The sequence below is a fragment of the Anolis sagrei genome, chromosome 3 (genome assembly GCF_037176765.1).
Source record: "Anolis sagrei isolate rAnoSag1 chromosome 3, rAnoSag1.mat, whole genome shotgun sequence".
In the NCBI taxonomy this organism is placed as follows: Eukaryota; Metazoa; Chordata; class Lepidosauria; order Squamata; family Dactyloidae; genus Anolis; species Anolis sagrei.
The window spans coordinates 235,560,537-235,588,376 of NC_090023.1; the positions used below are offsets into that span (position 1 = coordinate 235,560,537).

The 27,840-nt window shown below is 41.4% G+C and overlaps 2 protein-coding genes across 6 annotated transcripts in view; both read left to right on the top strand.

Moving 5' to 3' along the window:
- The window catches only part of MFF (mitochondrial fission factor), a 28,637-nt gene extending 23,430 nt beyond the window's left edge, over positions 1-5,207 (top strand). For 3 of the 5 annotated variants that reach the window (XM_060767842.2, XM_060767843.2, XM_060767845.2), the window contains 3 exons: positions 1,187-1,246; positions 3,221-3,305; positions 4,378-5,207. In XM_060767842.2, coding sequence (XP_060623825.1) covers positions 1,187-1,246; positions 3,221-3,305; positions 4,378-4,509 — 277 coding nt within the window. In that variant the 3' untranslated portion in view covers positions 4,510-5,207. The remainder of the gene's footprint in view (positions 1-1,186; positions 1,247-3,220; positions 3,306-4,377) is intronic. The other 2 variants (XM_060767844.2, XM_060767847.2) reach the window with 1 other exon arrangement.
- A 14,658-nt stretch (positions 5,208-19,865) lies between these two features.
- MRPL44 (mitochondrial ribosomal protein L44) lies at positions 19,866-27,540 on the top strand. The gene is made up of 4 exons (XM_060767841.2): positions 19,866-20,036; positions 23,306-23,774; positions 24,841-25,019; positions 27,124-27,540. The coding sequence occupies exons 1-4, from the start codon at positions 19,897-19,899 to the stop codon at positions 27,293-27,295; spliced, it is 960 nt and encodes a 319-aa protein (XP_060623824.2). The 5' UTR covers positions 19,866-19,896; the 3' UTR covers positions 27,296-27,540.
- Positions 27,541-27,840: the final 300 nt, after the last annotated feature.

Consider the following 27,840-nt stretch of genomic DNA (forward strand, 5'->3'; position numbering starts at 1 on the left):
ATTGCCAGAAAACAGGGCCTTTTATAAAGATGTTATCTAGTCAGTTCCAGTTACCTGCTCAAGCTTGCAATGTACACTCAGCTAGAGAATAGTCTTTGTTTTTGTATGCCTACTATAGCATTCAGAAAAGAATTGGCAAAAGATTCTTCCAGAAGTCATCTGGCTGGCAATGGGAATGTAGTTGTTTGCATACCTCTTTCAGTTTTGGAATGGACTGGGCCATCAATGTGATAAAAAGTAGTGCTGTTTAAGGTGATATACAATAAGTTCACAGAACTACAGTTCCGTTCAACAGACCATATTTTTCACTGCAGTTTTATAAAATTAGCATTGCAAATTAGAACAAAACTAAGTTTGCATGATTATGTAGATTTTTCTATTAGTTTGACAACACCTTGAGCCTTATTGAGAAGTCTGTTGTAGTTATCCATGTGGAATTAACTCAGGGGAAACTTGAGTTTAGCAATAATATAACCGTATCATAATAAAACAGCAAATGAATAAAATTGTGTATAATTTGGGTTCCAACTTCTTTCTTTAATTTTTTTCCTAAATGTTGTAATCTTTGTAGCAGACCTATTGAAATAAATGGGAGTAATTTATTAACATCCCATTAATTTCAATTAGGCTCCATTCCTTGGAAACAGAAACAAGCAAAGTGTTAAGGAGTTTCTTTTTAAACCAACATCTCAAAAACTGAATGAGGAGCCCCCGGTAGTACAGTGGGTTAAACCGCTGAGCTGCTGAACTTGCTGACTCAAAGGTTGGCAGTTTGAATCCGGGGAGCGGGGTGAACTCCCGCTGTTAGCCCCAGCTTCTGCCAAGCTAGCAGTTCTAAAAATGCAAATGTGAGTAGATCAACAGGCACCACTTTGGTGGAAAGATAACAGTGCTCCATGTAGTCATACTGGCCACATGACCTTGGAGGTGTCTACGGACAATGCCGGCTCTTAGAGATAGAGATGAGCACCACGCCCCAGAGTCAGACATGACTAGACTTAATGTCAAGGGGAAACCTTTACCTTAAAACTGAATATCTTTAAAACATAACTAGGATTTAGATTAGTGATATTTCAGTATGCTCAAATAGTAATATCTTAATGAGCTCACTTTGGATTTTTGTTCTCCTTCCACTTCCCATTTCCTTCTTCTGCATTATGCCTCCTTTGAATGAACCTTATCCTAGGCCAGTGTTACGTGGTGGGTCAGCTGGTACCACTTCCTCCAACCCTCATCATGATGCCAGGTAAACTTAAATTTAGTTAGCTGTGATATCTTATACCAGATTTTCACAGAACTTAATAGCGATTGACTCCTGAACTTACCAATTCAGTAGTAAGTCCCTCTTGAGTTCATTTGCATTTGTTTCTTCATAAGATATTATGTACATTCATTTTGTATGTTTTGAAGGCAAGCAGGCCTTTTGTTTTATTCTTTTGATAGATCTATCTCTCCCTTGGGTTGTATATACACCTTTAAATCCTTTCACCAGCATTCCCTTTATATTAAACAATGCTTGCTCATTTTAAGGAATAAATCCTATCTTATAAAATGATGGCTAGATTGGGTTGCTGTGAGGTTTAAGGGATGTATGTCCATGTTCCAGAAGCATTCTTTCCTTACGTTTTGCCCACATCAATGGCAGGCATCCTCTGAGGTTGTGAGCTCTGTTGGAAACTAAGCAAGTGAGGTTTATATATTTGTGGAATGTCCAGGGTGGGAGAAAGAACTTGAGGCAAGTGTGAATGTTGCAATTGGCCACCTTGATTAGCATTGAATGGCTTTGCAGCTTCAAAGTCTGGCTGCTTCCTGCCTGGGGGAATCCTTTGTTGGGAGGTATTAGCTGGTTTTGATGGTTTCTTGTCTGGAATGCCCCTATTTTAACTCTTATTATTTTCTTAAAAAACTCTAAAATTGGGACAGTAAATAAAGAGTAACACTCAAAAAATGGGAATTCCAGACAATCAATCAGAAAAAGGATCCCCCAGGCAGGAAGCAGCCAGTCTTTGAAGCTACAAGGCCATCCAATGCTAATGAAGTCAGCCAATTGAAACATTCACACCTGCCTCAAAGTGACAAGAGCTGTTTCTCCCACTCTGGACATTCCACAGATATTAGAACCCTCACTTGCCTAGTTTCCAACAGAGCTCACAACCTCTGAAGATGCCTATGATAGATGTGGGCAAAACGTCAGGTAAGAATGCTTCTGAAACATGGCCATACAGTCCAGGAAACTCACAGCAAACCAGTGATTCTGGCCATGAAAGCCTTCGACAACACAATGGATAGATTTCTCATTGATTTTAATATTCAAGATTAGGGGTGGAAATCTGTTTCAAAATAGTACATTCTGCAGGGTGTTTTCTACTGCCTCATTTCCTCTATTCCTTCCATTGTCTAATTGGGTGCCAGTCTAATTTAGGAATTAGAAACAGGCTGCTTCCTGGGCTTTTTGGAGGCCCTCCAACTTGTGAACTGTTTTATAGCCCCCTACCATTGTCCTCACCACAAAAAGACATGCACACAATTTTCCTTGGCAAGTTTTATATCCAGATGAACCAGAAAAGTTAATTTCTGGAGGCCTTCAGATCAGTATTACATTTTTAGCCAAGCAGCCCAATGAATGGAATTAGGAGGATCCAGAAGAGACTTCCAGTTGCAGTTTTCAAGGTGCCATCACAGATCCGCAGCACTAGAAGTCGGCTCCTTTGCACCCCTTCCATATTTGCCCACCTCTGTTTTTAATTGTACACAATTAAACTGATTTATTTCTTCCAGCACTTTGAAGTTTTCTTTTCTCCCTCTCTAATCCCCAGTGCAAGCACTGGAGTGGTTTGCTATTAGTTCACAACGCGGACAATTAACCCCTTTTCTATTCCATCTAAAAATGGATTATGAGTATGAAGATATTGGTTACTCAAAAAAGAAATCATGCAGTACTACCATGATTTTTCATGGGATTCAAAAAGGCTTCTGAATGTACTTCGATATTCCTGTGGGCACAAAAGATAATCAGCTGATTTTGCTTTTTCAGTTGGCTGTTCTTCAAAATGAATGTAGTACGAGTCTGGATATTCTGATGACATGTAGGAATTGTTTTTAGAGGTTGCAAGAAGTTGTTAGGGAAAGGAATAACCCGACTGTGTTGTTCTGTGTGTCAATCCCTAATTACCTCTACATGTGGTTCATGGAAGCATATTTTGCCTTTTTCCTTTTATAGATATGCACTGTCAAATATGGATACATCATTTGAAGGAACCCCGGAAGATATGACAGTTGTGGATGCTGCTTCTTTAAGACGACAGGTATCTAAATTATTTCTTGTCTTGTAGAGATGGATACCCCTCTTTCAAGGAGTGTGATAAATGCTGTACTTCCCAAGATGCAGGGGAGACCAAAGTAAATGTACACTATTATTTGGAAATGAAAATACAGGATCTCTCCCACAATATTCTCAGTTCAGTAAAATATATGTACTGCAGCACATACGTGATTAATGGGAAAGGGACTGAGAAATTATGTCCATTTGCAAAGAGTAGCATTATCATGGATAAGAGGTAGCTGTAGATTTATGATTGAAATCAGAAATGGAAAGTGCAATAAGAAGCAATCAATGAATTTAAAAAGGCATGAATCAGTGGATTTATAAATTTATAAATAGCTGTACTCAACCATGGGAGTTAAGGATGAGGAATAAACAATCAGGATTCAAAGATCTAGGAGTATGGCATCATGATAGTTGTATACTAAATATATCCCCCTTACTACAAGTGTAGACAGTGTTGTAAAGGTAAAGGTTTCCCCTTGACATTTAGTTATGTCCGACTCTTGGGGGTGGTACTCATCTCCATTTTTAAGCTGAAGAGGTGGCGTTGTCCGTAGACACCTCCAAGATCATGTGGCCGGCATGACTGCATGGAGCCCTGTTACCTTCTCGACAAAGTGATTCCTATGGATCTACTCATATTTGCATATTTTCTTTCTTTTTTTCCTGGTTGCAATTTAATTTGAATTTCATAAAAGTTAGATCATTAAGCTAGATCCAGACTTAGTCATGTTTACAGTAATCTTTGTGTAACCTGCTGATTTCATTGTTTCTATACTAAGAATGTATTTGCATGTTTTCGAACTGCTATGTTTGTAGAAGCTGGGGCTAACATCAGGAGCTCACCCCGCTCCCTGGAATCAAACTGCTGACCTTCCAATCAGCAAGTTCAGCAGCCCAGCGGTTTAACTCGCTGCACCACCGGGGACACCTAGTGCTCTAGGCCTGCATTAATAGGGTTCTAGAGGAGACCTTGTGATTATGTGAATCTAGAATGGGTTAAATTTTGTACTAAGCATTAAAGATATAAAAAAATTTTTTTTCTGTTTTAGATAATAAAACTTAATCGCCGTCTACAACTTCTGGAGGAAGAAAACAAAGAGCGTGCGAAAAGAGAAATGATCATGTACTCAATTACAGTAGCTTTCTGGCTGCTAAATAGTTGGCTTTGGTTTCGGCGCTAGAAATAGCCACAAGTCCATGAAAGATTCGAGGGTGGGGGAGTTATAGAGAATTTATAAAGTCTTTTGTTTCTGTCTCTGGACTGTATGGTGATTTTGTGATCCATGCACTGGAAACGTCTGCTGCAGCAAACAACTGTAAAAAGTTACAGTGTGAAAGGGTTTTCTGGATCGTTGTATTTATTTTTGAGATTTATTGTAACATCTTCCTTTTGCATGACTTGCTATAAATTTGGATTGAATTATTTTACAAAGGGAATTGTCTACACAAGTTGTGAAATAGATAATTCTCTTTTGTTTAGGAAGACAAAGAGATATTTTCCCAATTATTTGCAGACTTAAAGGTATAGGTTTTTTATTGTTATTCCATCATTAAACATGGCACCTTTATAGTTAAACCTATTTCACTTGTTTTGTTTTAGCCGAATTTAATGCAATAGAGTTCCAGTTCAAAAGCCATCCAAATTCATGAGCATTTCTCATTCAAGCACATGTACATATTGACTGAAATACATTCTTTGTTAACATAAGTCAATGGATTATTCAGAGGTGTATGTAATGTATTTTAGCTTTAATTTGCGAGTCTTTTGCATTTTTTTCTATGAAATAACCTTTTTAAGCCAATCTGTCCCTGAGTGATCTGAAGATTATGGAACAAAGTACCAATGGTAGTGTATTTAATAAACATCAGACCAAAGCAATGTTCAATTTCTTTTTTTATGAACTACTATATATGGACCTTATGATCATTCTACTTTAGAAACATCTATTTTAGTTAAAGGTCTAGAGCTAAAATCATTATTGCTTTTCAAGTAATTTCACCCTCTTTAGGGCATCTTTTTCTTGCTTGTACATTTCTATCTATATATATAAATTTGTTAGGGGCATCCAACGAGGAAACAAAACTCAAAAACCCCCCAACGAAACTTAACCAAAATTCCCATGCCCATAACACAACCCACAAGGTACAAACATATCTACTCAAAATGAAAAACAACACAACAACACACTCACAAAACGGCAAAACAACAAAACTCAAAAATCCCCCAACGAAACTTAACCAAAATCCCCGTGCCCATAACACAACCTACAAGGTACAAACATATCTACTCAAAATGAAAAACAACACAACACACTCACAAAACGGCAAAACAACTGAGCATGAGCATTGGCGCCCAGCCGCAAGTTCCATCGCGCGCGCATATGGCCTTCCGGCCAACGTTCCCTCTGCGGAAACCATGCCCACTCCAAGCCCCGCCGCGCCGCTTCCCGCACACACACAGGCAACCCCACACTCCATCACTCCCCCCGCCGCCGCACACACACACGCAACCCCACGCTCCATCACTCCCCCCACCGCCGCACACACACGCAACCCCACTTCCCCCGCCGCCGCACACACACACGCAACCCCACTCCCCCCGCCGCCGCACACACACACGCAACCCCATGCTCCATCACTCCCCCCGCTGCCGCACACACACACACAACCCCACGCTCCATCACTCCCCTGCCCCAATCTTACCTCCTTTTACTTCATGCCACCTCCAAACCCCGCCCCGCCCCTTCCCGCCCTGTCAAAATCTAGGAAAGACAGGAAGGAAGGAAAGAAGGAAGAAAGAGAAAGGGAGGTAAAGAAAAAGGGGGAAGGAAGGAAAGTTAGAGGAAGAAGAAAAGGAAAGAAAAGGAAAGATGGAAGGAAAGAAAAGAGAGACAGCAGAAGAGAAAGAAAAAGGGGGAAGGAAGGAAAGACATAGAGAAAGAAGAGGAGAAGGAAAGATGGGAAGGAAGGAAGGAAGGAGGGAGGGAGGGAGGGAGGGAGGGAGGGAGGGAGGGAGGGAGGGAAAGAAGGAGAGAAAGAGGGAAGGTTGGCCACAGCAACACGTGGCGGGTAAAGGTTGTTATTTCTATTATTATTATTATGCTATTATTCCTCTGAGACCCTTTTAGGGGGAATGGGAGAGGTGTCAGGTCCCAGAGGCCATGCATTGCATTATTGTTATTGTTATGATGGTGGTGAAATAAAAGGAAATAAAAAGCGAAAGAAGGAAGCAAACAGGGAGGGAAGAAAGGCAAAGGAAGAAAGGGGGAGGGAATGAAGGAAAGAGAGAAGGATGAAACCAAGTAGTGAAAGAAGGAAAGAAAGAAAGAGGTAGAGAAGGAAGAAAGTAGAGAAAGGGGGAGGAAAAGGGGGAAGGAATAGGTAGGGACCTCTCTTTCATAATAGTCCAGATATCTACCTCAACTTTGATAAGTTTTACTATAGGCCACAGCAACGCGTGGCAGGGCACAGCTAGTTCAGTATAAACATTTGTAAAAACCTTTTTTTATGTATTAACACATCCTACACTTTGATTTTAAATCTTCTACCTTCTTTGAACAAGATCGCTAAAATGGCAGAGTTTGTATGAAAGATATTTATTTATTTATTTACCCTATTTATATCCTAGCTTTCTCTACCTAAAGGGGACCCAAGGCAGCTTACATATAGGAAATTATTCAATGCCTTAAAACACATGCAATTCCAGTAACACTAAAATTAAAATGTATACATATTAAGCTTTTTAAACATTTAAAAACATTAAATATAAATAATACAGTTCATAATCTATATATATAAATTTGTTAGGGGCATCCAACGAGGAAACAAAACTCCAAAACCCCCCAACGAAACTTAACCAAAATTCCCATGCCCATAACACAACCCACAAGGTACAAACATATCTACTCAAAATGAAAAACAACACAACACACTCACAAAACGGCAAAACAACAAAACTCAAAAATCCCCCAACGAAACTTAACCAAAATCCCTGTGCCCATAACACAAACCACAAGGTACAAACATATCTACTCAAAATGAAAAACAACACAACAACACACTCACAAAACGGCAAAACAACAAAACTCAAAAATCCCCCAACGAAACTTAACCAAAATCCCCGTACCCATAACACAACCCACAAGGTATAAACATATCTACTCAAAATGAAAAACAACACAACAACACACTCACAAAACGGCAAAACAACAAAACTCAAAAATCCCCCAACGAAACTTAACTAAAATCCCCGTGCCCATAACACAACCCACAAGGTACAAACATATCTACTCAAAATGAAAAACAACACAACAACACACTCACAAAACGGCAAAAGAACAAAACTCAAAAAAACCCCAACGAAACTTAACCAAAATTCCCATGCCCATAACACAACCCACAAGGTACAAACATATCTACCCAAAATGAAAAACAACACAACAACACACTCACAAAACGGCAAAACAACTGAGCATGCGCATTGGCGCCCAGCCGCAAGTTCCATCACGCGCGCACATGGCCTTCCGGCCAACGTTCCCTCTGCGGAAACCATGCCCACTCCAAGCCCCGCCGCGCCGCTTCCCGCACACACACACGCAACCCCACGCTCCATCACTCCCCCCGCCGCCGCACACACACACGCAACCCCACGCTCCATCACTCCCCCCACCGCCGCACACACACACGCAACCCCACTCCCCCCGCTGCCGCACACACACACGCAACCCCACGCTCCATCACTCCCCTGCCCCAATCTTACCTCCTTTTACTTCAGGCCACCTCCAAACCCCACCCCGCCCCTTCCCGCCCTGTCAAAATCTAGGAAAGACAGGAAGGAAGGAAAGAAGGAAGAAAGAGAAAGGGAGGTAAAGAAAAAGGGGGAAGGAAGGAAAGTTAGAGGAAGAAGAAAAGGAAAGAAAAGGAAAGATGGAAGGAAAGAAAAGAGAGACAGCAGAAGAGAAAGAAAAAGGGGGAAGGAAGGAAAGAGATAGAGAAAGAAGAGGAGAAGGAAAGATGGGAAGGAAGGAAGGAAGGAAGGAGGGAGGGAGGGAGGGAGGGAGGGAGGGAGGGAGGGAGGGAGGGAGGGAGAGAAAGAGGGAAGACTGGCCACAGCAACACGTGGCGGGTAAAGGTTGTTATTTCTATTATTATTATTATGCTATTGTTCCTATGAGACCCTTTTAGGGGGAATGGGAGAGGTGTCAGGTCCCAGAGGCAATGCATTGCATTATTGTTATTGTTATGATGGTGGTGAAATAAAAGGAAATAAAAAGTGAAAGAAGGAAGCAAACAGCCAGGGAAGAAAGGCAAAGGAAGAAAGGGGGAGGGAATGAAGGAAAGAGAGAAGGATGAAACCAAGTAGTGAAAGAAGGAAAGAAAGAAAGAGGTAGAGAAGGAAGAAAGGAGAGAAAGGGGGAGGAAAAGGGGGAAGGAATAGGTAGGGACCTCTCTTTCGTAATAGTCCAGATATCTACCTCTACTTTGATAAGTTTTACTATAGGCCACAGCAACGCGTGGCAGGGCACAGCTAGTTGTAGTCTAAAGACGTTCCATAGTCATTGCACATATTCCAAATCTGTTATAGCACTGCACTATATTCCAAAAGCCTGATCCCAAAGCCAAGTTTTTACTTTCCTTTTGAAAGGCTAGGAGGGAGGGGGCTGATCTAATGTCGCTGGGGAGGGAGTTTCATAGCCGAGGGGCCACCACTGAGAAGGCTCTGTTCCTCGTCCCCACCAGTCCCGCTTGTGAAGAAGGCGGGACTGAAAGCAGAGCCTCCCCAGACGATCTTAATCTCCAAGGTGGTTCATAGGGGGAATATACGTTTGGACAGGTAAGCTAAGTGTTCACTGTGAAAATTAGAGCTACCATTAAATGTTTCTACAGTAATTGCTAAAAACAAGAGAAGCAGAGAAGCTGGCTGAAATTGTTACTCATTGGTTAAGATTTTTAAAAATGGTTGCAAGTACAGCAAAACAACTAAAGCACAAGAGAAATGTCATGTTGAATCATTTCCGAGGTCTGTTTAGCTTTACATGGAGTTCATTTACACTGTAGAAGCAATGCAGTTTGACACCACTGTAACTGCCATGGCCCAATGTAAAGGGATCCTGAGAGTTGTGGTTATACAAGGTCTTAGGCTTATCTACGTAAAAGTATTGATGCCTTAAGTAAAGGTAAAGGTTTCCCCTGACATTAAGTCTACTTGTTTGACTCTGGGGATGGTGCTCATCTCCATTTCTACACCAAAGAGCCGGTATTGTCCGTAAATGCCTCCAAAGTCATGGGGCCGGCATGACTACATGGAGCACCATTACCTTCCCACAGAAGTGGTACCTACTGATCTACTAAAATTTTGAATGTTTTCAAATTGCTAGATTGGCGGAAGCTGGGCCTAACAGTGGGAGTTCACCTTGCTCCCCCGGATTTGAACCACCAAACTTTCAGTCGGCAAATTCAGCCACTCAGCAGTTTAACCCGCTGCGCAACCAGGGGGTTGCCTTACCAAACTACAAATTACCAAACTACAAATTGAGCCATGGAAGTTGAAATAGTGCTAAACTGCACTAAGTTTGCGGTGTAGATGTACCCATGGTGATCAAACACTGCTTGTGGGAAGCCTGATAGCTGGACAGGAGTACAACTACACCCTCAATCGCAGTTACTAATGTACAGACTGCAACGTGACATGCACCCAATTGATCCAAAATCCAAATTGGTGTGCTACGAGCCAAGGTTATAACACAAAAAGTGCCTACCAAGCAATTTTGATGTGTATATAAACTGCTGAATGTGGTCATCCAGAGTTCCATGGCTGGGTTCTCTTTCTGCTAATGATGGACAAGCTTTTGTCTGTTTGTTTCAACTCATGCTATAAAACCTGTGGAAATCCTGGAACATTATATAAGTGCAATCATAACCGTGGTAGTACTTCTGAATCCAGCATTGCTCCTGCAAGTTCAGATAGCTGCTGTGATTGGTGCATCAACTTCCTCCTTTCCTAGACACAGGACTTCTCAGCACACTTATTGATGCCTTAACTAGTTAGTTCCTGCTGTATGCTTTATAGACATCTAACACTTGCCTTATATAAACTGTGTGTGTCACCTGCCTACTTACAGCAACTTCATACATTTCGGTTTTCTTATACAAGGAATACTCAAAGGTAGCTTTGCCAGCTCTTTCCTCAGAAATATAACCTACAGCACCTGATATCTGTTGACATTTTCCCATTCAAGTAATAACCAGGGCTGACCCTGTTTAGCTTCCAAGATCAGACAGGAATCTGTGGCTTTCAAAGTATGTAACTGCGCTGGTTTTCCATTCCTTTTTAAGCCCAATCTTTGTTGCATGCTTTAAAGATATTAATTATTTAAAGATCCTTCAACATATTTGACTTGGAGATCAGAAAAACTTGAAAACACTCCGTTAAATAAGGACTGCTTGACGTAATTGGATGGATTATTAAACAGGTAACCATATTATCGTGCTGCAAAACAAACACATTTTGGATTTTATCTACAAAGGACATCAAGGACTAATTGAATCAGATGCTCTGGTTTGAAAGGAGAATTGCATAATGGAAAAAGATCCTGTCATTACTGCAAAAGAAACATGTCAACATGTGTATACAGTTTAATACACTGTTCCATTGACAAGAAAGGAGAGAGAGAGAGAGAGAAAATAGAACATGGCTGCAGCTTTTAGGACTACTGGATTTCATTAGGATATGCTTATGTAGATATAAACCTATTCCATTCTATCCCACTCTCCCAATTGTATACATATGCTTTACACCTGATGCTTTAATATTATTTTGTCCTGCTCCTGAAGAAGTGGATTTATATAATGAAAGCTCATGTAAAAATAAAAGCCAGTTAAAGGTGCAGCCACATAACTATTTTATTCCCCTTTTCCCCCTCTTTAGGCTGCAAAAGATCAATGCGGTTTATTGTATGACTTGAAGTCATTTCCAACATACGGCACCCCTAAGGTGAATTCATCAAGTTTTTCACAATCCTTAACTATAGAAATCCACACCAGATATCCCAGGATTTCTTTATTTCAGAGTATGATTTAGAACAAGGTTATTGCTGATACTTTCATTGTTGATACTGTTAAAATAATGGGTTCAGAAATTTTTAATGAACTAACACAAATCACCACAAGTAGACCTAGATCTCAGTTCTCCAAGTACACATTTTTTAATGTTCCTACAAGTTATTTCTGACCTTAAGCCAAATTCTATCACAAGATTTGTCCAGAGGCCTTCCTCTAAGGCTGAGAGGGACTTGCCCAACGTCACCCAGTGAGATTCCCTGGCAAAGCAGAAAATCGATCCCTGGTCTCCAGTCAGGACTTCATCAGATGGAGTTGGAGAGAACGGAGGGAACCGTCTTAACCTGTTCCCTTCCGTCTTGTGGGATGACTAGCCATCCCACATCCTTACTATTTTGATGCCCATCTTTCCCCGACTTTTGCCTGTCTTAAAACTTTTTGGAGTTGGGTAATTCCCTACTCCTGTAGACAGGTTGTTCTGTTTCCATGTGATGTGGAAACCGAGCCCCCAAGGAATCCCACCAAAGTGCTCTTACGTCATGTGATGGAAACCGAGCCCTACACACATTCTTTGAAAACATTTCCATTGAGTGTTAGTGGATTTTTTTAAAGACACAGGCAATCTCCAAGTTATGAACAAGATAGATTCTGTAACTTTGTTCTTAAGTTAATTTGTAAGTCAGGAAAGATCATTTTCCCTGCGTGGTCACTGCAATTTACACATATATGGTAATATCCGGCGCTCGCGCCGGCAGCAACGGAAAGTTCACGAGATAAAAGATCAGTTGGAGCAGCCCCTCCCGCCCCCCTCTCCTCTATAAATAGCCCTCCCGAGAGACCGCGGCCAGTTCTTTCAATCCGCGCTAAAAAGGCAGCATCAGGGAAAGTGAGAGATTTGAATATGACAACAACTTCCTTCAAGAAATGTATTTTGTGTCCAAATAAATATCCGGACAATGATGCCCATCCTCATTGTCTTGTTTGTCTGGGAGAAGAACATCTCTCCCAGCCTTGTGAAATATGCAGAGCGTTTACGCCGCAAACGAGGAAGAATAGGGAATTGCGGTTAAAAGCGGCATTGTATGAGCAGACTCTGCTCCCTCCGATAGAGGACACAACAGATAAGGCCGACCCGGCCCTTAAGAAAAAGAAAATCATAAAGTTGAATAAGATTAAAGCCAGCAAGCCCTCCGAAAGAGGTGAAGTGGCTCAAACTTCTCTTTTAAAAAAGCCTCAAAACCCCTCTAAGGAGGGAGAAATGGCTTTATTAAACCAACCGCCGAGTAAAATGGCGGTTTCGGCCCGCAACGAAGAGAAGAATGAAGGGGCGACCCTTCAGTTACCTGTTGAGGCATGCCCCAAAAGCATGGCCCCATCGTTGGTCTCGGTGTCGACGCCGATTCAAACTCAGGGCCCCAACGATACCGTGGCTTCGGTATCGGGCGCCCTCTCCTCGCCAGCCAGACATCAACAAACGACTCCTCGACGCGCTCGCGATCGAGCGCCTTCGCGTAATGCAACTAAAGGAGGAGGACGCCGGCGTCGAAGCCGCTCGGCGCCAAAGACCTCAAGCTCCTCCTCTGACTCCTCCTCTAGCTCCTCCCCTTTGAGGAAGCAGAGCAAGAAAGGGAGGGCTTGTGACAGTCCAGGGAGTAACTCCCATACATCTAGATGGATGAATACACAGCCCTCGTCCACTAACGTTAACCAAGACAGCCAGAGCTGGAGTGTTGGCAATCAGAGCAGCCATTGCCAACCACTACCTCCAATTTTGTCCTATGGAGGATTTAATCAAGGGGGTCAACCCCAGCCTAATGTTCCTTTTATAAATCAAGGAGGCATGATTCAAGGAAACCAGTGCCAGCCCTCCCAAATGTTTATGAATCAAGCAGGCATGCTACAGGGAGGACAATTTCAACCCCCACCTCCCTTTATGAGCCAGGGAGGTTTCTGGCAGATGGCATCGAATGGTCAAATGTTTTATTGTGGAGCACCAATGCTTTCGCAATGGCCCTTATCTAATACTAATGTGAATACTGTGTCCACTGCTGGACAAGCTCAGAAAAGGAAAACTCATTCATCTAAAACTAAGAAAAATCATACTCTGGCTTCGGAGTCAATAGCTCCACAGGGCCAACTGTCTCCTCTTATTCAGTCTGAGGTGCCACAAATGGCTGAATGTCTATCCTCGGATGAGGATGTGATTATTCAGGATAATTATGAAGAAACAGAACAAGATGTTCTCAATGAAGAGTACACGAAGTTCGCTTCACTTATAAATAGAATGGTTCGCGCACTTGATCTCCCAACTCCAAAACAGCCGGAGTCAGTGGACGACCCAATGTTTCCTGCTGAACAACAGGAATCTGTTACTTCGGCAGCTCTTCCGGCTCTTCCTTACCTACTAAAGCTTACTAAGTCGGCTGAAGGTTCTCCTTCATTGACTCCTGCAATCCCAAGAAAGGTGGACAATCTTTATAGGATTGATGTTTCCTCAGCAAGCTGGATAGCTAGACCGCCTATCCCTAATACGGTTATAGCTGAGGTTGGGAATGGTCAAAAAAGCAAGAAATTAAATCCAACACCTTCTGATAAAGAAGGAAGGAAAGTGGATGCTATGGGTAAGAAGGCCCATATGACTGCTGGACTCTTTACTAGGATGGCTCATTTTGCAACTTACATGAGCGCTTATCAGACTCATTTATGGAATAAAGTGATCCCATACATAGACCTCATTCCAGAAAACGAACAACGTTTTCCACGAGCATTCCATTCAGAGGCTTTATTGTTGGCAAAATTCCAAAAGGACTTCGCCAAGCATATGGCTGAAACTGCTGGGAAGCTTTTTAGTACTGCTACTTCAATAAGACGACATGCTTGGCTACGTGCATCAGCTTTGTCCGAGGAAGGGCGTTCTTTAGCGGAACACTTACCTCTCCATGAAGACGGCCTTTTTCATCCTACAACAGATGAAAGACTGAAACACAATCAAGAAATGAAAAAAACTATGCAGATATATGGCTTCCCAAAACAAGGATACTTCCAACAAAAACCTCGATGGCAGTCGTCCCCATCATACTTCAGAAGAAATTCTGGTAATTTTTATGGAGGCCAGCAGAGACAACGTGCGCCTCTGAACTCTAAGCCTTACGTTCCGCGAAAGCAAACCTATGGGCAAAGAAACAAGTTCCAGCCTTACCAGAATAAGCCCAACCGCCAAGGGGGAAACAAGCAGCGTTTTTGACATTCTCTCTATAGGCGATGGGGGATCTAGTTTACATACATTAGTACCTTCTGTTTCATTACAAAGTTGTAACTTTACTGTTTGTGAAAATCTGAACACTGTAAATGCAGACTTACCTTATTTTGGGGCGCGTTTAGCCCCTTTTTATGACGCATGGTCAAGTATAACCACTGACTCCTGGGTGCTTCAAATTGTTAAATTTGGCTATTTGATCGAATTTGAAAATTTACCGCCTGTGGGTCTAATTAAGACCACGCCTCCTTCTCCTGCACTTTTAGAGGAGATTAAGATTTTACTGTCTAAGGGAGCAATAAGTCCACTATCTCCATCAGCATATGGACAATGTTTTTTCTCCCGTTACTTTTTAATATCTAAAAAAGGAGGTGGTTTACGCCCAATATTAGATTTACGAGGGGTGAATAATTTTATTAATTCTAGAAAGTTTCGCATGGTTTCACTTAAGACGATTCTTCCGTTGTTAAATAAAGATGTTTGGTTTGCATCAGTAGACTTAAAAGATGCTTATTTTCATGTTTCCATTAATCAGCAACACCGCAGATACCTGGCCTTTAAAGTCGGTAGTCAAGCCTTCCATTTTAACGTTTTGCCTTTCGGATTGGCTACTGCACCAAGAGTGTTTACAAAATGTATGGCCACAGTGGCGGCGTACCTCCGCACATCTGGAATAACGGTTTTTCCATACATTGATGATTGGCTGATTGTATCGAATTCGAGAGAAAGACTTCTATCGCATATCGACAAAACGTTGTTTCTCCTCCAGTCTTTAGGTCTAATAGTGAACTGGGAGAAATCCAACCTCGTTCCATCAAGACGGATGCAGTTCATCGGAGCATTATTGGACTCGGAGACTCAGAAGGCATACTTGCCCGACGACCGCTTCAAAAGACTGCAGAGTCTTATACTTCAGGTTGTAAAACGAAACGTCGTAAGGGCCAGACAGATTCAGGTGATATTAGGGCATATGGCGTCGACGACCGCGGTGACTCCGCATGCAAGACTGCATTTCAGACCCCTTCAGTCCTGGTTCCTGTCGGTTTTCAACCCATTGTTACACAGATCCAGTATGCACCTATCTTTGCCTGTGCAACAACTCAAACACCTTTTATGGTGGACGGAACGCCACAATGTTTGTGTTGGCCTTCCCTTTCATCAACCTAAGCCTTCCAAAATCCTGACCACAGACTCCTCACTCACGGGATGGGGAGCACATGTGGATGGGTTAACAACACAAGGGACATGGACTTCTGTAGAAACCTCATACCACATAAATCTGTTAGAGTTATTAGCAGTAGAGAAGGCACTGAAGGCTTTCGAACCAATTTTAAGGCATCAAACAGTCCAACTGGTAACAGACAATACAACTGTAATGTATTATGTAAACAAGCAAGGAGGAACCCATTCAAGGGGATTACTGGAGATAACACTCAGGGTGTGGAATTGGTGCATAGACAGAGACATTCATCTCTTGGCAATACATCTGCCAGGGGAGCAGAATGTGTTAGCGGACTTTTTAAGCAGAAACCCCCTCACCTGTCACGAATGGACTCTGAACAGGCAGGTTGCAGCTCTACTATTTCGAGCCTGGGGCAGGCCAGAGTTAGATCTATTTGCTTCGGCCCAAAACACACAGTGCCATCTTTTTTGCGCCAGGAACAGTCAGAAGCTGATGCCCAATTGCCTGGGCGACGCCTTTCTGCAACACTGGGGAGAGTGGAAGGTTTATGCGTTCCCTCCGTTTCCCCTTATACATCGGGTAGTATCAAAGCTAGCCCAGGATCGGGCTCAAGGGATCCTAGTTACCCCATGGTGGCCCAGACAGCCATGGTTCTCCCTAGTACTGGAAATGTCCCAAAGAATATTCAAACCGCTTCCTCAGAGGGAAGACTTGCTGACGAAGGAGGATGGTCGGGTGCTATACCCGGACGTCCAGAAATTGAAACTGACAGCTTGGCGTATATTTCCAGTCCAGTAAAGTTAATTATGGAAGCAGCCCAGAGACAATCCACGAGAAGGTCATACATCTATAAGTGGTCAAGGTTTTCGAAGTTTGCTCAAAATAAAGGGATAGATCCTGTTAAGGCTCCAACTTCTTTGGTGTTAGACTTTTTGGCCCATTTAGTTGATTTAGGTTTATCCTGGTCATCTTTAAAATGTTATTTAGCAGCTCTATCCTGGTTTAGGAGGAAGGCAGGCTTGCCATCGTGTTTTAGTGACCCGATGGTGTCCCAATTCATGAAGGGTTTAAAGAATCTGAGACCACCAGTAGCACCAATTGCTCCTTCATGGAGTTTAGAGATAGTACTTTCGGCCTTGGTTAAAGCCCCATTTGAACCATTGGCGACGGTAGATATGGCATATTTGACATGGAAAACAGCATTTTTGGTTGCAGTAACGTCAGCACGTAGAGCGGGAGAGCTGTGTGCCCTTAGGTGCGATGAGCCCTATATGAGAATACACAGAGATAAGGTAGTACTAAGACCTGATATATCTTTTCTACCGAAGGCGACAAGCAAGTTTCATATGTCGCAGGAAATTATATTACCAGCCTTCTTTCAAGACCCATCTTCTTCTTTAGAGAAGAACTTGCATCTGCTGGATGTACGTAGGGCTCTAGTATATTATATAGATAGAACCAAAGGTTGTAGAAAATCTACTAGGTTATTTTTAAAATACAGAGAGGATTCTGTGGGACTTCCTGTTTCCTCACAGAGGTTTTCAGCATGGATTGTCTCGACCATTAAACTTGCTTATCAAATGTGTAGGAAAGACTTACCTTTGCAGGTTAAGGCGCATTCTACAAGGGCGATGGCCACTTCGACGGCGTTTTTGAAAGGCGTTCCGCTTGACACTATTTGTAGAGCAGCCACTTGGTCCAGACCAACGACTTTTGTGAAACATTACAAGCTGGATGTGCAATCGAAGGCTGATGCAGCGTTTGGTAGAGCGGTGCTTTTTTCGGCTGTGGCATGACGCCCTCCGTCCAGGTTAGCAGCTCGCTAGTCTACCATATATGTGTAAATTGCAGTGACCACGCAGGGAAAATATGGGTTGCTTACCTGTAAACATAGTTTCCCTAGTGGTCACCTGCAAATTTACACAACCCGCCCTTCCTCCCCTCCTGATTGTCATGCCCCAGCTCTTCTGTATGCGATTTTTAGCGACGGAAGAACTGGCCGCGGTCTCTCGGGAGGGCTATTTATAGAGGAGAGGGGGGCGGGAGGGGCTGCTCCAACTGATCTTTTATCTCGTGAACTTTCCGTTGCTGCCGGCGCGAGCGCCGGATATTACCATATATGTGTAAATTTGCAGGTGACCACTAGGGAAACTATGTTTACAGGTAAGCAACCCATATTTTAAAAGTATAACCCAAACAATAGAGAAAGAGGTGTGTGTGGAGGTAGCAAGCTTGAGTTAAACTTGAAAAAAAAACTGCTCTGACATACATATATAAGCTTTGGCTACTATAGGGAAGGATTAACACTCCTGGGGTGTTTCTTTTGCTCTCTGTGCCCCTGTTCTGAAGATTTCGCCGCACTTTTGTGTCACTGTGACAACTGGATTTTGAAGAATTTGACTTTTTGTTGATACAAGGATTGGTAATAAATCTTCAGTGGAGACACGTTTTCCCCATGATAATGACTCTTTCAGGAGTGGATTTTCCTTGTGATGGGTTTGATTTCTCTCACTTCCTGTTGTCTCACCTCTGTTCTTAATTATGAGTTGTTTGTAAGTTGGGTGTTTGTAACTCAGGGACTGCCTGTATTGGCAAACAAGCTATGTGAATTCAGAATCTGATCCTATATGCTCAACAAGGACTTCTCAGATGCACCCTGTGCTTGATGTTAAGTATATTGCTTAACTTTATTTACTGCATGCTAAAATAAGTGATGTGTGAGACATGTGGCTGTACGGTTAAAATCCAGGACTTCCATTGCTTGTATTTGAAAGGGAGGAGAGGAACTTTCTTCTTTTCCAGTACAACAGAAAAGGGATGGAGTGAAAGTAGGCATCCCAAGCAAAAGGATCTATCATATCACCAATCATCTGAAGTATTCATATCTTCTGCCTGGAGGGAGTATAAGGGGCAGAGAAGGTGGGACAGTTTTTAAAGGAGACTCGGGGCCTGATTTTCCCCATAAAACATGATTAGAGCCCAATTTTCCCCATAAGACATGATAGAGGGGAAATCGGGGGGAAAGACCTAAAAAATATAAAAGGAGGCCCTTTGGCATCAACAATGGTATGTTGGGAAAAATGGCAAGACAAACTTCCATTTATTGCTAGACTACCTTCTCTTCCCATGGGGACTGGATTTGAACTGGATTAACTTCATTACGTGATGTCAAAGGCTTTCATGGCTGGAATCACTGGGTTGTAGGTTTTTCCGGGTTATATGGCCATGTTACCCTATAATCCTTACATATCAGCTGTCACATCGGCACTTTTAATCTTGTACCCATTATCCTGGCCCGGCCCACTTTTATAGTGTCTTGATGAATTGTTTATTGCTTGTTGTTTAATATTGCTTTAACTGTTTTTAATTTGTTTTAGGTGTTGTATTGTTATGTTGTGTTTTGAGGCCTTGGCCTTTGTAAGCCGCATTGAGTCCTTCGGGAGATCCTAGCGGGTACAAATAAAGTTAATAATAATAAAATAATAATGTTCTAGAGGCATTTTCTCCTGACGTTTCGCCTGCATCTATGGCAAGCACCCTCAGAGGTAGTGAAGTCTGTTGGAAGTAGGAAAATGGATTTATATATCTGTGGAATGACCAGGGTGAGACAAAGGACTCTTGTCTGCTGGAGCTAGGTGTGAATGTTTCAACTGACCACCTTAATTAGCATTTGATGGCTTGGCAGTGCCTGGGGGAATCTTTTGTGGAGAGGTGATTAGATGTGCCTGATTGTTTACATTGCTATATAATTGTCTACATTGCTATATAATCCAGTTCAAAGCAGATAATCTGGATTTTATATGGCAGTGGAGGAGGGGCCCAAATTGGACAAAATTTGATTAGCCACAATATAAAATACTACATAAACTTGTTGACATGCAGCCCTTACATATTGAAATTAAATGCCATTAGAAAGTAATAACATAAATGATCAGACAACATAAGAGAACCCTGAGAATCCTTCTCTAAGCAGAGGAAATGAATCACCCGGAACAGAAAAGCGGTGGCTCGTGTTTCCGGCCGGCGCCTGTGCGCGGGGCACCTCCTCCGTCGATCTTCTATTGCAGAGCAATGGCGTCCGCTCTGCTACGCCCGCTGCTCTCCGCGGCCACGAGGCGCCTCCCTCTCCACTCTCAGCCGCGCCGGGAGAGCAAGCGATGGGTGCGCGCTTATCTGGAGCAGCAGCGGCACCTGGAGCCCCCGCAGCGCCGGTGAGAGAGGCCTGTCGGCGGGAGAGGGCGGGAAGGGGCCTCCCGAGTGGACGGGGCTTCGGGCCTTCCCTCAGTGTTGGGCATTCAGCAGTTAAAGTGGTGCCTTATGTTAGAATGTTGAGGCTGGCCAATAAGAAACCATATGCAAATTAGTAGGTCGAAATAGCGCATGCATAGGCCAACTTGGGCCTTCCCTCCAGGTCTTTTGGACTTCAACTCCCACAATTCCTAACAGCCGGTAGGCTGTTAGGAATTGTGGGAGTTGAAGTCCAAAAGACCTGGAGGGAAGGCCCAAGTTGGCCCAGATCTTGTCACCTTCAAAATATCAGAGCTGTAAAACATGTTCTTGACTAAACAATGCATGTATTATTATTTGTTAATACTTGCTATTTATCAATGTTTTGCGTATTATGTTTCCTAATAGTGTTGTTAAAGGTAAAGGTTTTCCCTTGACCTTAATTCTAGTCGTGTCCAACTCTCTCCTTTTCTAAGCCAAAGAGCCGGCGTTGTCTGTTGACTGTTTTATTGCTATAATGATTGTTTCATTGCTTATAGATGTATGGTTTTAATTTGATTTATGTTTAATTGTAGTGTATAATTGAAATTGTTTATACTGGCATTGAATTTTGCCATTACTTATGTGTAAACTGCTTTGAGTCCCCCTTGGGGTGAGAAAAGTGGTATAGAAATACTGTAAATAAATAAACATTCACACCTAGCTCTAGCAGAGAAGAGTCCTTTGTCTCACCCTGGTCATGCCACAGATATATAAATCCTTTTGCCTAGTTCCAACAGACCTCACTACCTCTGAGGATGCTTGCCAAAGTGCAGGCGAAACGTCAGGAGAGAATGCCTCTAGACCATGGCCATACAGCCCGAAAAAACCTACAACAACCCAATAAATAAATAATTCTTCGTAGACACCTCCTAGGCCAGCATGACTGCATGGAACACTGTTACCTTCCCACAGAAGTAGTACCTATCAATCTACTCACATTTGCATGCTTTCAAACTGCTAGGTTGGCGTAAGCTGGGGCTAACAGCGGGAGCTCCCCTTGCTCCCTTGACCTTAAGTCTAGTCATGTCTGACTTTTCTGCTTTTCTAACCTGAAGAGCCCCAGCGTTGTTCATAGACATTTCCTAGGTCATGTGGCCAACATGACTGCATGGAACGCTGTTACCATTCCGCAGAAGTGGTACCTATCAATCTACTCACATTTGCATGCTTTCGAACTACTAGGTTGGCACAAGCTAGGGCTAACAGTGGAAGCTCACCCCGCTCCCTGGATTCAAACTGCCAACCTTTCAATCAGGAGCTCAGCAGTTTAACTCGCTGCGCCACCGGGAGCTCCAGTGGTTGTTACCGTATCTAAATAATTTATTTTGTGCATTTCGTACCAAGGACATGCAAATTGTGGACTTTGCAGATATTTGGTTTTTTTCTTTATTAGAATCCTGAGCTCCTCCTAGGGCTAAAATTGTACAGGTATATTAAAACTAAAAGGAGTCCAGAAGTGTTTGGAGTTCCAGAATTGCACTGAATTCACAGTCCTTACTAATATCCACACCAGCTATCCCAAACTTTTTCATTTCAGAGTATGGTTTAGGACAAGAGGGTGGGCTTTTTATAGCTGTTATAATTTAAACCAGTCATGGGCAAACTTTGGTCCTCCAGGTGTTTTGGACTTCAACTCCCACCATTCCTAACAGTCTACTTTAAACAATTGTGAATCAGACATCCATGATGATCTAATGTAGATCATAACAAGATTTGCCAGTAGATCTAGAACTCCCATCTCTCAGCATTATTATTATTAATAATAACAATAATAACTTTATTTGTATCCTGCCCCATCTCCCTAAAGGGACTCAGAGTGGCTTACATGACAACACTGTGCAAAGTGAAATACATTAAATATACACATAATTTAATTTAAAAGAATAAAACACCAAGTGGCAAAAATTACAACAAACAGGGTTAATATAGAACACATTAATTGAAATAAAATAACAATAAAACACAGTAATAAATTGTAATTAAAACAATGATTATGTTGTTGTTTCTATGGTGATCCTAGGGCAAAGCTATCACAGGTTTTTCTTGGCAAAATTTGTTCAGAGGAGGTTGCCTTGGCATTTGTTTGAAACTGAGACAGTATTGCTTCCTCGAGGTTACGCCGGGAGTTTCCATGACTGAGCGGGAATTGAAACCCTCTAGTGCTTAAACCACGATTATACCATGCTGGCTTAAGTTTGCGGCTTTTGTTACATAACACCCAACACATCCGTAATCACACGTGATCATATGCATTTATGCGCTGTACATGTAGGTACAGAAGTGCTCTTAATTCTTCTGTCTATTATGCTAATTTCAGCGATACTTCTTTCGTTTTAGGCTGAGAATATGTTGATGAAAAGAAAAAACTTAATATGGCTGTGCTGGGTGTTATGTTGAAAAAGCAGCATGTTTCTCTGTTTGAATTTCATATATGTCACAACTCCCTGTTTTCTGTCAGCTTGTTAAACATTACAGAGTTTATCCATGCAGAAAAAGAACATTTTTTGGCACATTATGACTTGAAGTAATCCAAAGTGTCATTTGAATTTGATTTTGTGGTTGTTTTAATTTCTGTTTGAAATCCTGTTTTGATTGTATTTATATGTGATTGTTTTGTGTGTAATGATTTAATATTTAATGTATTTATTTATTTATCATGTCAGAGCAAGTTGAGGGTACAGTTATACTTGCAGCATATGACTTGCAGAATGTATTTATATTTTGTTATGTTTATGTTTTGATGTGGCATCGAATTGTGCCAAGAATGAAACTGCTCTCAGTCGGGGGTGAGATAAGACGGGATAGAAATACAGTAAATAAATAAATAAATAAAATATTTATGCACTTCCGTTCTCAAAATATGTTTAATAATGAATTAACTCTTAAGGCTCTGAAAAACTGTGCTCAGCACACATTTTTTTTTGCATTCTCAGATTCTGTCAGAAATAATTAGGAATGTAGCTCTTGCTTTTTAAGTTCAAGTTTAGACTAACTGGTTAGAACAGAGTTTCTCAAACTGTGCTCCCCCAGGTGTTTTAGACTTCATGTCCCACAATTCCTAACAGCCAGTAAGTTGGCTGAGATTTCTGGGAGCTGAATTCCAAAACACGTGGAGGTGTATAGTTTGACAAACACTGAGCCAGAAGGATTCTTGGTTTCTTTCAATAGTCTATCCTGATTATTTTCTGTTTTCTCCTCTGTCATTATATAGATCTGAAAAGCCTAACTGGGATTATCATGCAGAAATACAGGCTTTTAGTCACCGGATACATGAGAAGTTTGCATTGGATCTTCTTAAAACTGCATTCGTTAATCGTTGTTATATTAAACATGAGGAGTCTAGGCGGCAAGCGTTGGGGCTAGAGAAAGAAGCCATTGCTCTTAATCTCAAGGACAACCATGAACTTTATCTGCAAGGGAACTCTTTTTCACGCTTGTACCTCACACAGTGCTTTGAAGAGGCTTATCCAAAAATGCCACCTGCTGGTATTGAGGCTCTTGTTAACTTTCTCACCAGTGAAGAATTAGTGTCCTACTTGGCTCAAAACCTGTCACTACAAGACTTTACGCTCTGTGCAGAATTTCCCGTGCCAACTAATGTGCTTCAGCAGACTTTCTTTGCTGTAATAGGAGCCTTGCTGCAAAGCAGTGGCCCTCAGAGAACAAAGCTCTTTGTCAGGGTAAGTTCTTGTACTGCAAAAAATTGTTATGCCTTGAAGAATGAGTACACATCTAAGGCTAAAGCTCTACGTGCCATAACACACAGGATATAATAAATAATGTGCCATTGTTCATTGTAGAATTCAATTTCACTGCAGCTTTCCTGTCAGCTTTGACTCCATGCATGCAGTTGAAGAAACAGAGCTGGTTGACAGAAACTTTGCCAGAGAAACCATTGCTGCTGTTTAGAAAAATAACATTTAATACAGTACTAGAGTACATTATTCTGAATATTAACATCACTCTTTTGACATTCATGTTTTACATTAAACTTGACCAATAGAGATAGAAAACAAAAAGAGGGAAGGGAGAAATTCAAACAATATAAATGAAGACTGATAAAAACCAATCATATTTCTAAAAAAAATAATGATTTTCTTTAAGTTGACATTTACAGATTACGTATAAATGTGTAGACACATGATCTTCATTTCATTGAAGAAATAATGGTGAATATTTATTTTTCCAGCCTTGGAATAAAAGTTCTTTTGTAGAAGCAAAAGCATGTGGGCTATAATAACATTGTCCCTTAGTGAAATTCCATGTCACAGGAACATAATTTAATAGAATGTATATCTACAACAGTCGAAAGATATTTCTGATCTGAAACTAATACATTTATAACACATCCAGACTTTTAATATGCAAAACTATTTAAGTTCTCAAAAATTAATATACACATATGCCTGAGTATTTGATAGAGATACTTTAAAATTAGAAGATCCCACTGCAAAATTGCAGTGTCTCTGCATCCAATTAAGTTGATAGGATATAGATGGAGCCTAAGAGTTTGTTGGTCCTCTGTCAGTCCCAACCTGATGTCTGGCTTTGTGGAATTAGTACATACGTGTGAAACATGGGATACAGTTGGATAAGTGAACTATTGAATGTTGGAATCTTACCAATTAGAATGAAAAAGAAGCATATATAGCCCAATTGCATGGATCAGTTTGAAATACCTAATATATACCATTTGATTCTACATATCGAATCAAAACACTAACATCGAAATCTTTTTATATACAGGACTTCTTCATTCATCAGCTAATAGGAAAAGAACTCTTTGAGATGTGGAATGTTGTAAACCCCATGGGTTTGTTGATGGAGGAATTGACCAAGAGGAATATATCTGCTCCAGAACCAAGACTAACTAGACAATCAGGAGCTACAACTGCACTGCCCTTATACTTCGTTGGATTGTATTGGTTAGTACAATTTCCAGATAGTTGGGATGATCATTCTGGCTCTTTATGATTGGCTATGCATGATGTAATTATCTTTCAGGCCTCTAGGAACGCCAGTTGATGTCAGAAAATTGTGTGTGTGTGTGTGTGCGTGCGTGCGTGCGTGCGTGCATGTAGAAGTCATGCCTGTATAAATAGACAACATGTATAAATCCAGTCTTTGTGGAGAAAGTGACAAACAGAGACCCTTCAACATCTGTATCCTCTGTGAATGTATATTATACGTGTTAGGATATAGTACAAGAGTGCTACAGTGGTGTGGTGGACTACAACTGGAGACAGGGTTTGTATCCCCACTTGGCCATAGAAAATCATTGAGTGATGTTCTCTGAGTCTCTCAGAGGCCTAGAGGCAGCGCTGAGGCCAAACAGGATCCACTGCATGCAGCTAGCAAAAAATAAGCTGTGCTGACACACTTTGTCTTTTGTTTTTTTTACTGTTCAAGGTATGAGATGCATTTTGTTAGGGATGAATTTCATGTTTATCCTTTGGAGAGAGAAAAAGTACTAATAAATCTCCCTAATTGACAGCTATGCAGAATATGTCTGTCAGACTGCTGTGACAAGAGGAGACTTGCCTCTTGCATTCTTTGGCCAGATTCATGAAATGTGAATTCAGATATGGCTAATGAAATCCTGCCTGTTGTTAAGATGTAAATGCCCCTGAATTGTTAAATGGATTTTGAAGTTTTCAGAAGAAAATGAGTGAGGCCACTTACCATAATTATACAAACATGGCTTCATCTTATTTATTTATTTAAAACTTTTATATCCTGATCTTCTCAACCTCCGTAGAAGAACTCAGACCGACTTTTTCATAGTCTTCCCCCCCCCACCCCCCCCATCAGACGTAACGGCAAATTCAGTTCTGGTTTCTATAACTTGTTTATTATTTCCCTGCCAGGTACTTACTGGTAGATTTTATTTTGAAGTCTTTTTTCCCATGTCAGCAGTGATTTAAGAAATTGCAAATCATTTCTGGTGTGAGGGAATTGGCCGTCTGTAAGGATGCTGCCCAGGGAATGACCAGATGTTTTACCATCCTGTGGGAGGCTTCTCTCATGTCCCTGCATGAGAAGCTGGAGCTGGCAGATGGGAATTCACCTCGCTCCACAGATTCGAACAGCCAACCTTGTGAACAGTCCTGTTGGCACAAGGGTTTACCTCATTGTGCCAATGGGGACTCCTATTAGATGCTGATTAGCTTTAATATTCTTAATCCTGGATATCTGTGTACTGGTTAATGCCTATTGAGTGTGACAATCAAATGCTTGGTTTCTGTTTTTGAAAATCAACCTGTTTTTACAATGACAGTTCAAGAAAATGATGTATCAAGGAGTAAATATAATTCTTACCTGATACGAGTGTGTGTATTCACAGCTATGCATGCTATAAACACAGCTTTTATCTTTTTCTCTGTTGATTCTATAGAATCAGAAAAGTCATAAACCAGGTTAAGGAATGCCCTAACAGTAGTATTCTCTGAGCAGACTTCCACTAAGAATGCTCTTGCTGGCAAAAAATGTTGAAGAATAGGCCTCTGCAGAAAGTAGATTGTGGGTTAAAATGGTTTCTGGGTTGTGCCACTTCAGGGAATTGTCGCTCTTAGATATTGAATGTGTAGGGAGATCTGGGTCATCGGCTGAAAGAGTCCGTAGCCATTACTATCATAGGAATGGTAATCTCTGTAGATGAGGTCTGAAATAATTTAGATTGTGGATAACTTAATTTTTATTTACTGTACTTTCTTCTTTCATTTGACATCTGTTCAAGTTACACTGCGTTTTCTAGAGAGCTGAGGAAGCACTGTTCTCCAAGAAGTCAGAAAAGATTTAGAATAACTCATACATATCATTTCAGACAGGTTGAACTCAGATCGACCCTTGTAAATCCCTGTAATTGTCAGACAGGACAACTTACTTAACCTGTTCCCATATTCCATTCATATTTAATCTGTGTGGTCTTTAGTTACTTGATAAATATAATTCTGTGACAAATATAATGCTTTGCCTTTAATATGGGAGGTAATAGTAATAAGCTTCATAGAACATCTCTTCTCTTTTCAGCGATAAGAAGCTTCTAGCTGAAGGGACTGGTGAAACCATATTAGCTGCTGAAGAAGAGGCTGCCCGCGTGGCCCTGCGGAAACTTTATGGATTCACTGAGAACAGACGACCCTGGGATTATTCTTCACTGAAATGGGAACAGAGAGCAGAAAATGCTATTAGCAGCAGTTAGGGTGAAAAGGTCAATTCCCCGATGCGCAACAGTGATGCATGGCAGGGAGCCGAATTGATTGAATGTCTACTACTTAATATTGTTTTTGGAAAATGTTTACTAAATTGAAGGAATAGGGAATTAAATAACAAAACAACTCTTAAAAGATACACAGCGAGATATTCTGGACTTTGTATGCAAAAGATCATGTTTAAAATACTGTGATGGAAACTTCCGTATTGGCCAATAAAATACGTTATATCCCACAGAGTGAAATTAATTGATGCATTAATTTCAAATTGGAAGTAATTTTTAAATTTTATACACAAAATTAGTTTAAGAATAACACCAATTTGAAAAACACATTATATTGAAATATTTTAGTATGAAACCAAAAGCAGTATGAAACTGCTGTGTGTCTCTGTATGTGACAAGACATCATGTAAAATAAGCCTGCAGATTCTGGGGGTTGTTAGTGAGCAATTGGGCTGAAGTCTCTTCAGACTTTTTAAAAGAGTAGATGGAAAAATGCACAGTATTTGCATTATTCCTCTTGTTCCCTGGAT

Coding starts and splice junctions, on each gene's coding strand:
- MRPL44 (XM_060767841.2), top strand. CDS start 19,897: ATGGCGTCCGCTCTGCTACGCCCGCTGCTCTCCGCGGCCACGAGGCGC. Junction 20,037..23,305: donor CTGGAGCCCCCGCAGCGCCG/GTGAGAGAGGCC, acceptor GTCATTATATAG/ATCTGAAAAGCCTAACTGGG. Junction 25,020..27,123: donor TACTTCGTTGGATTGTATTG/GTTAGTACAATT, acceptor TTCTCTTTTCAG/CGATAAGAAGCTTCTAGCTG.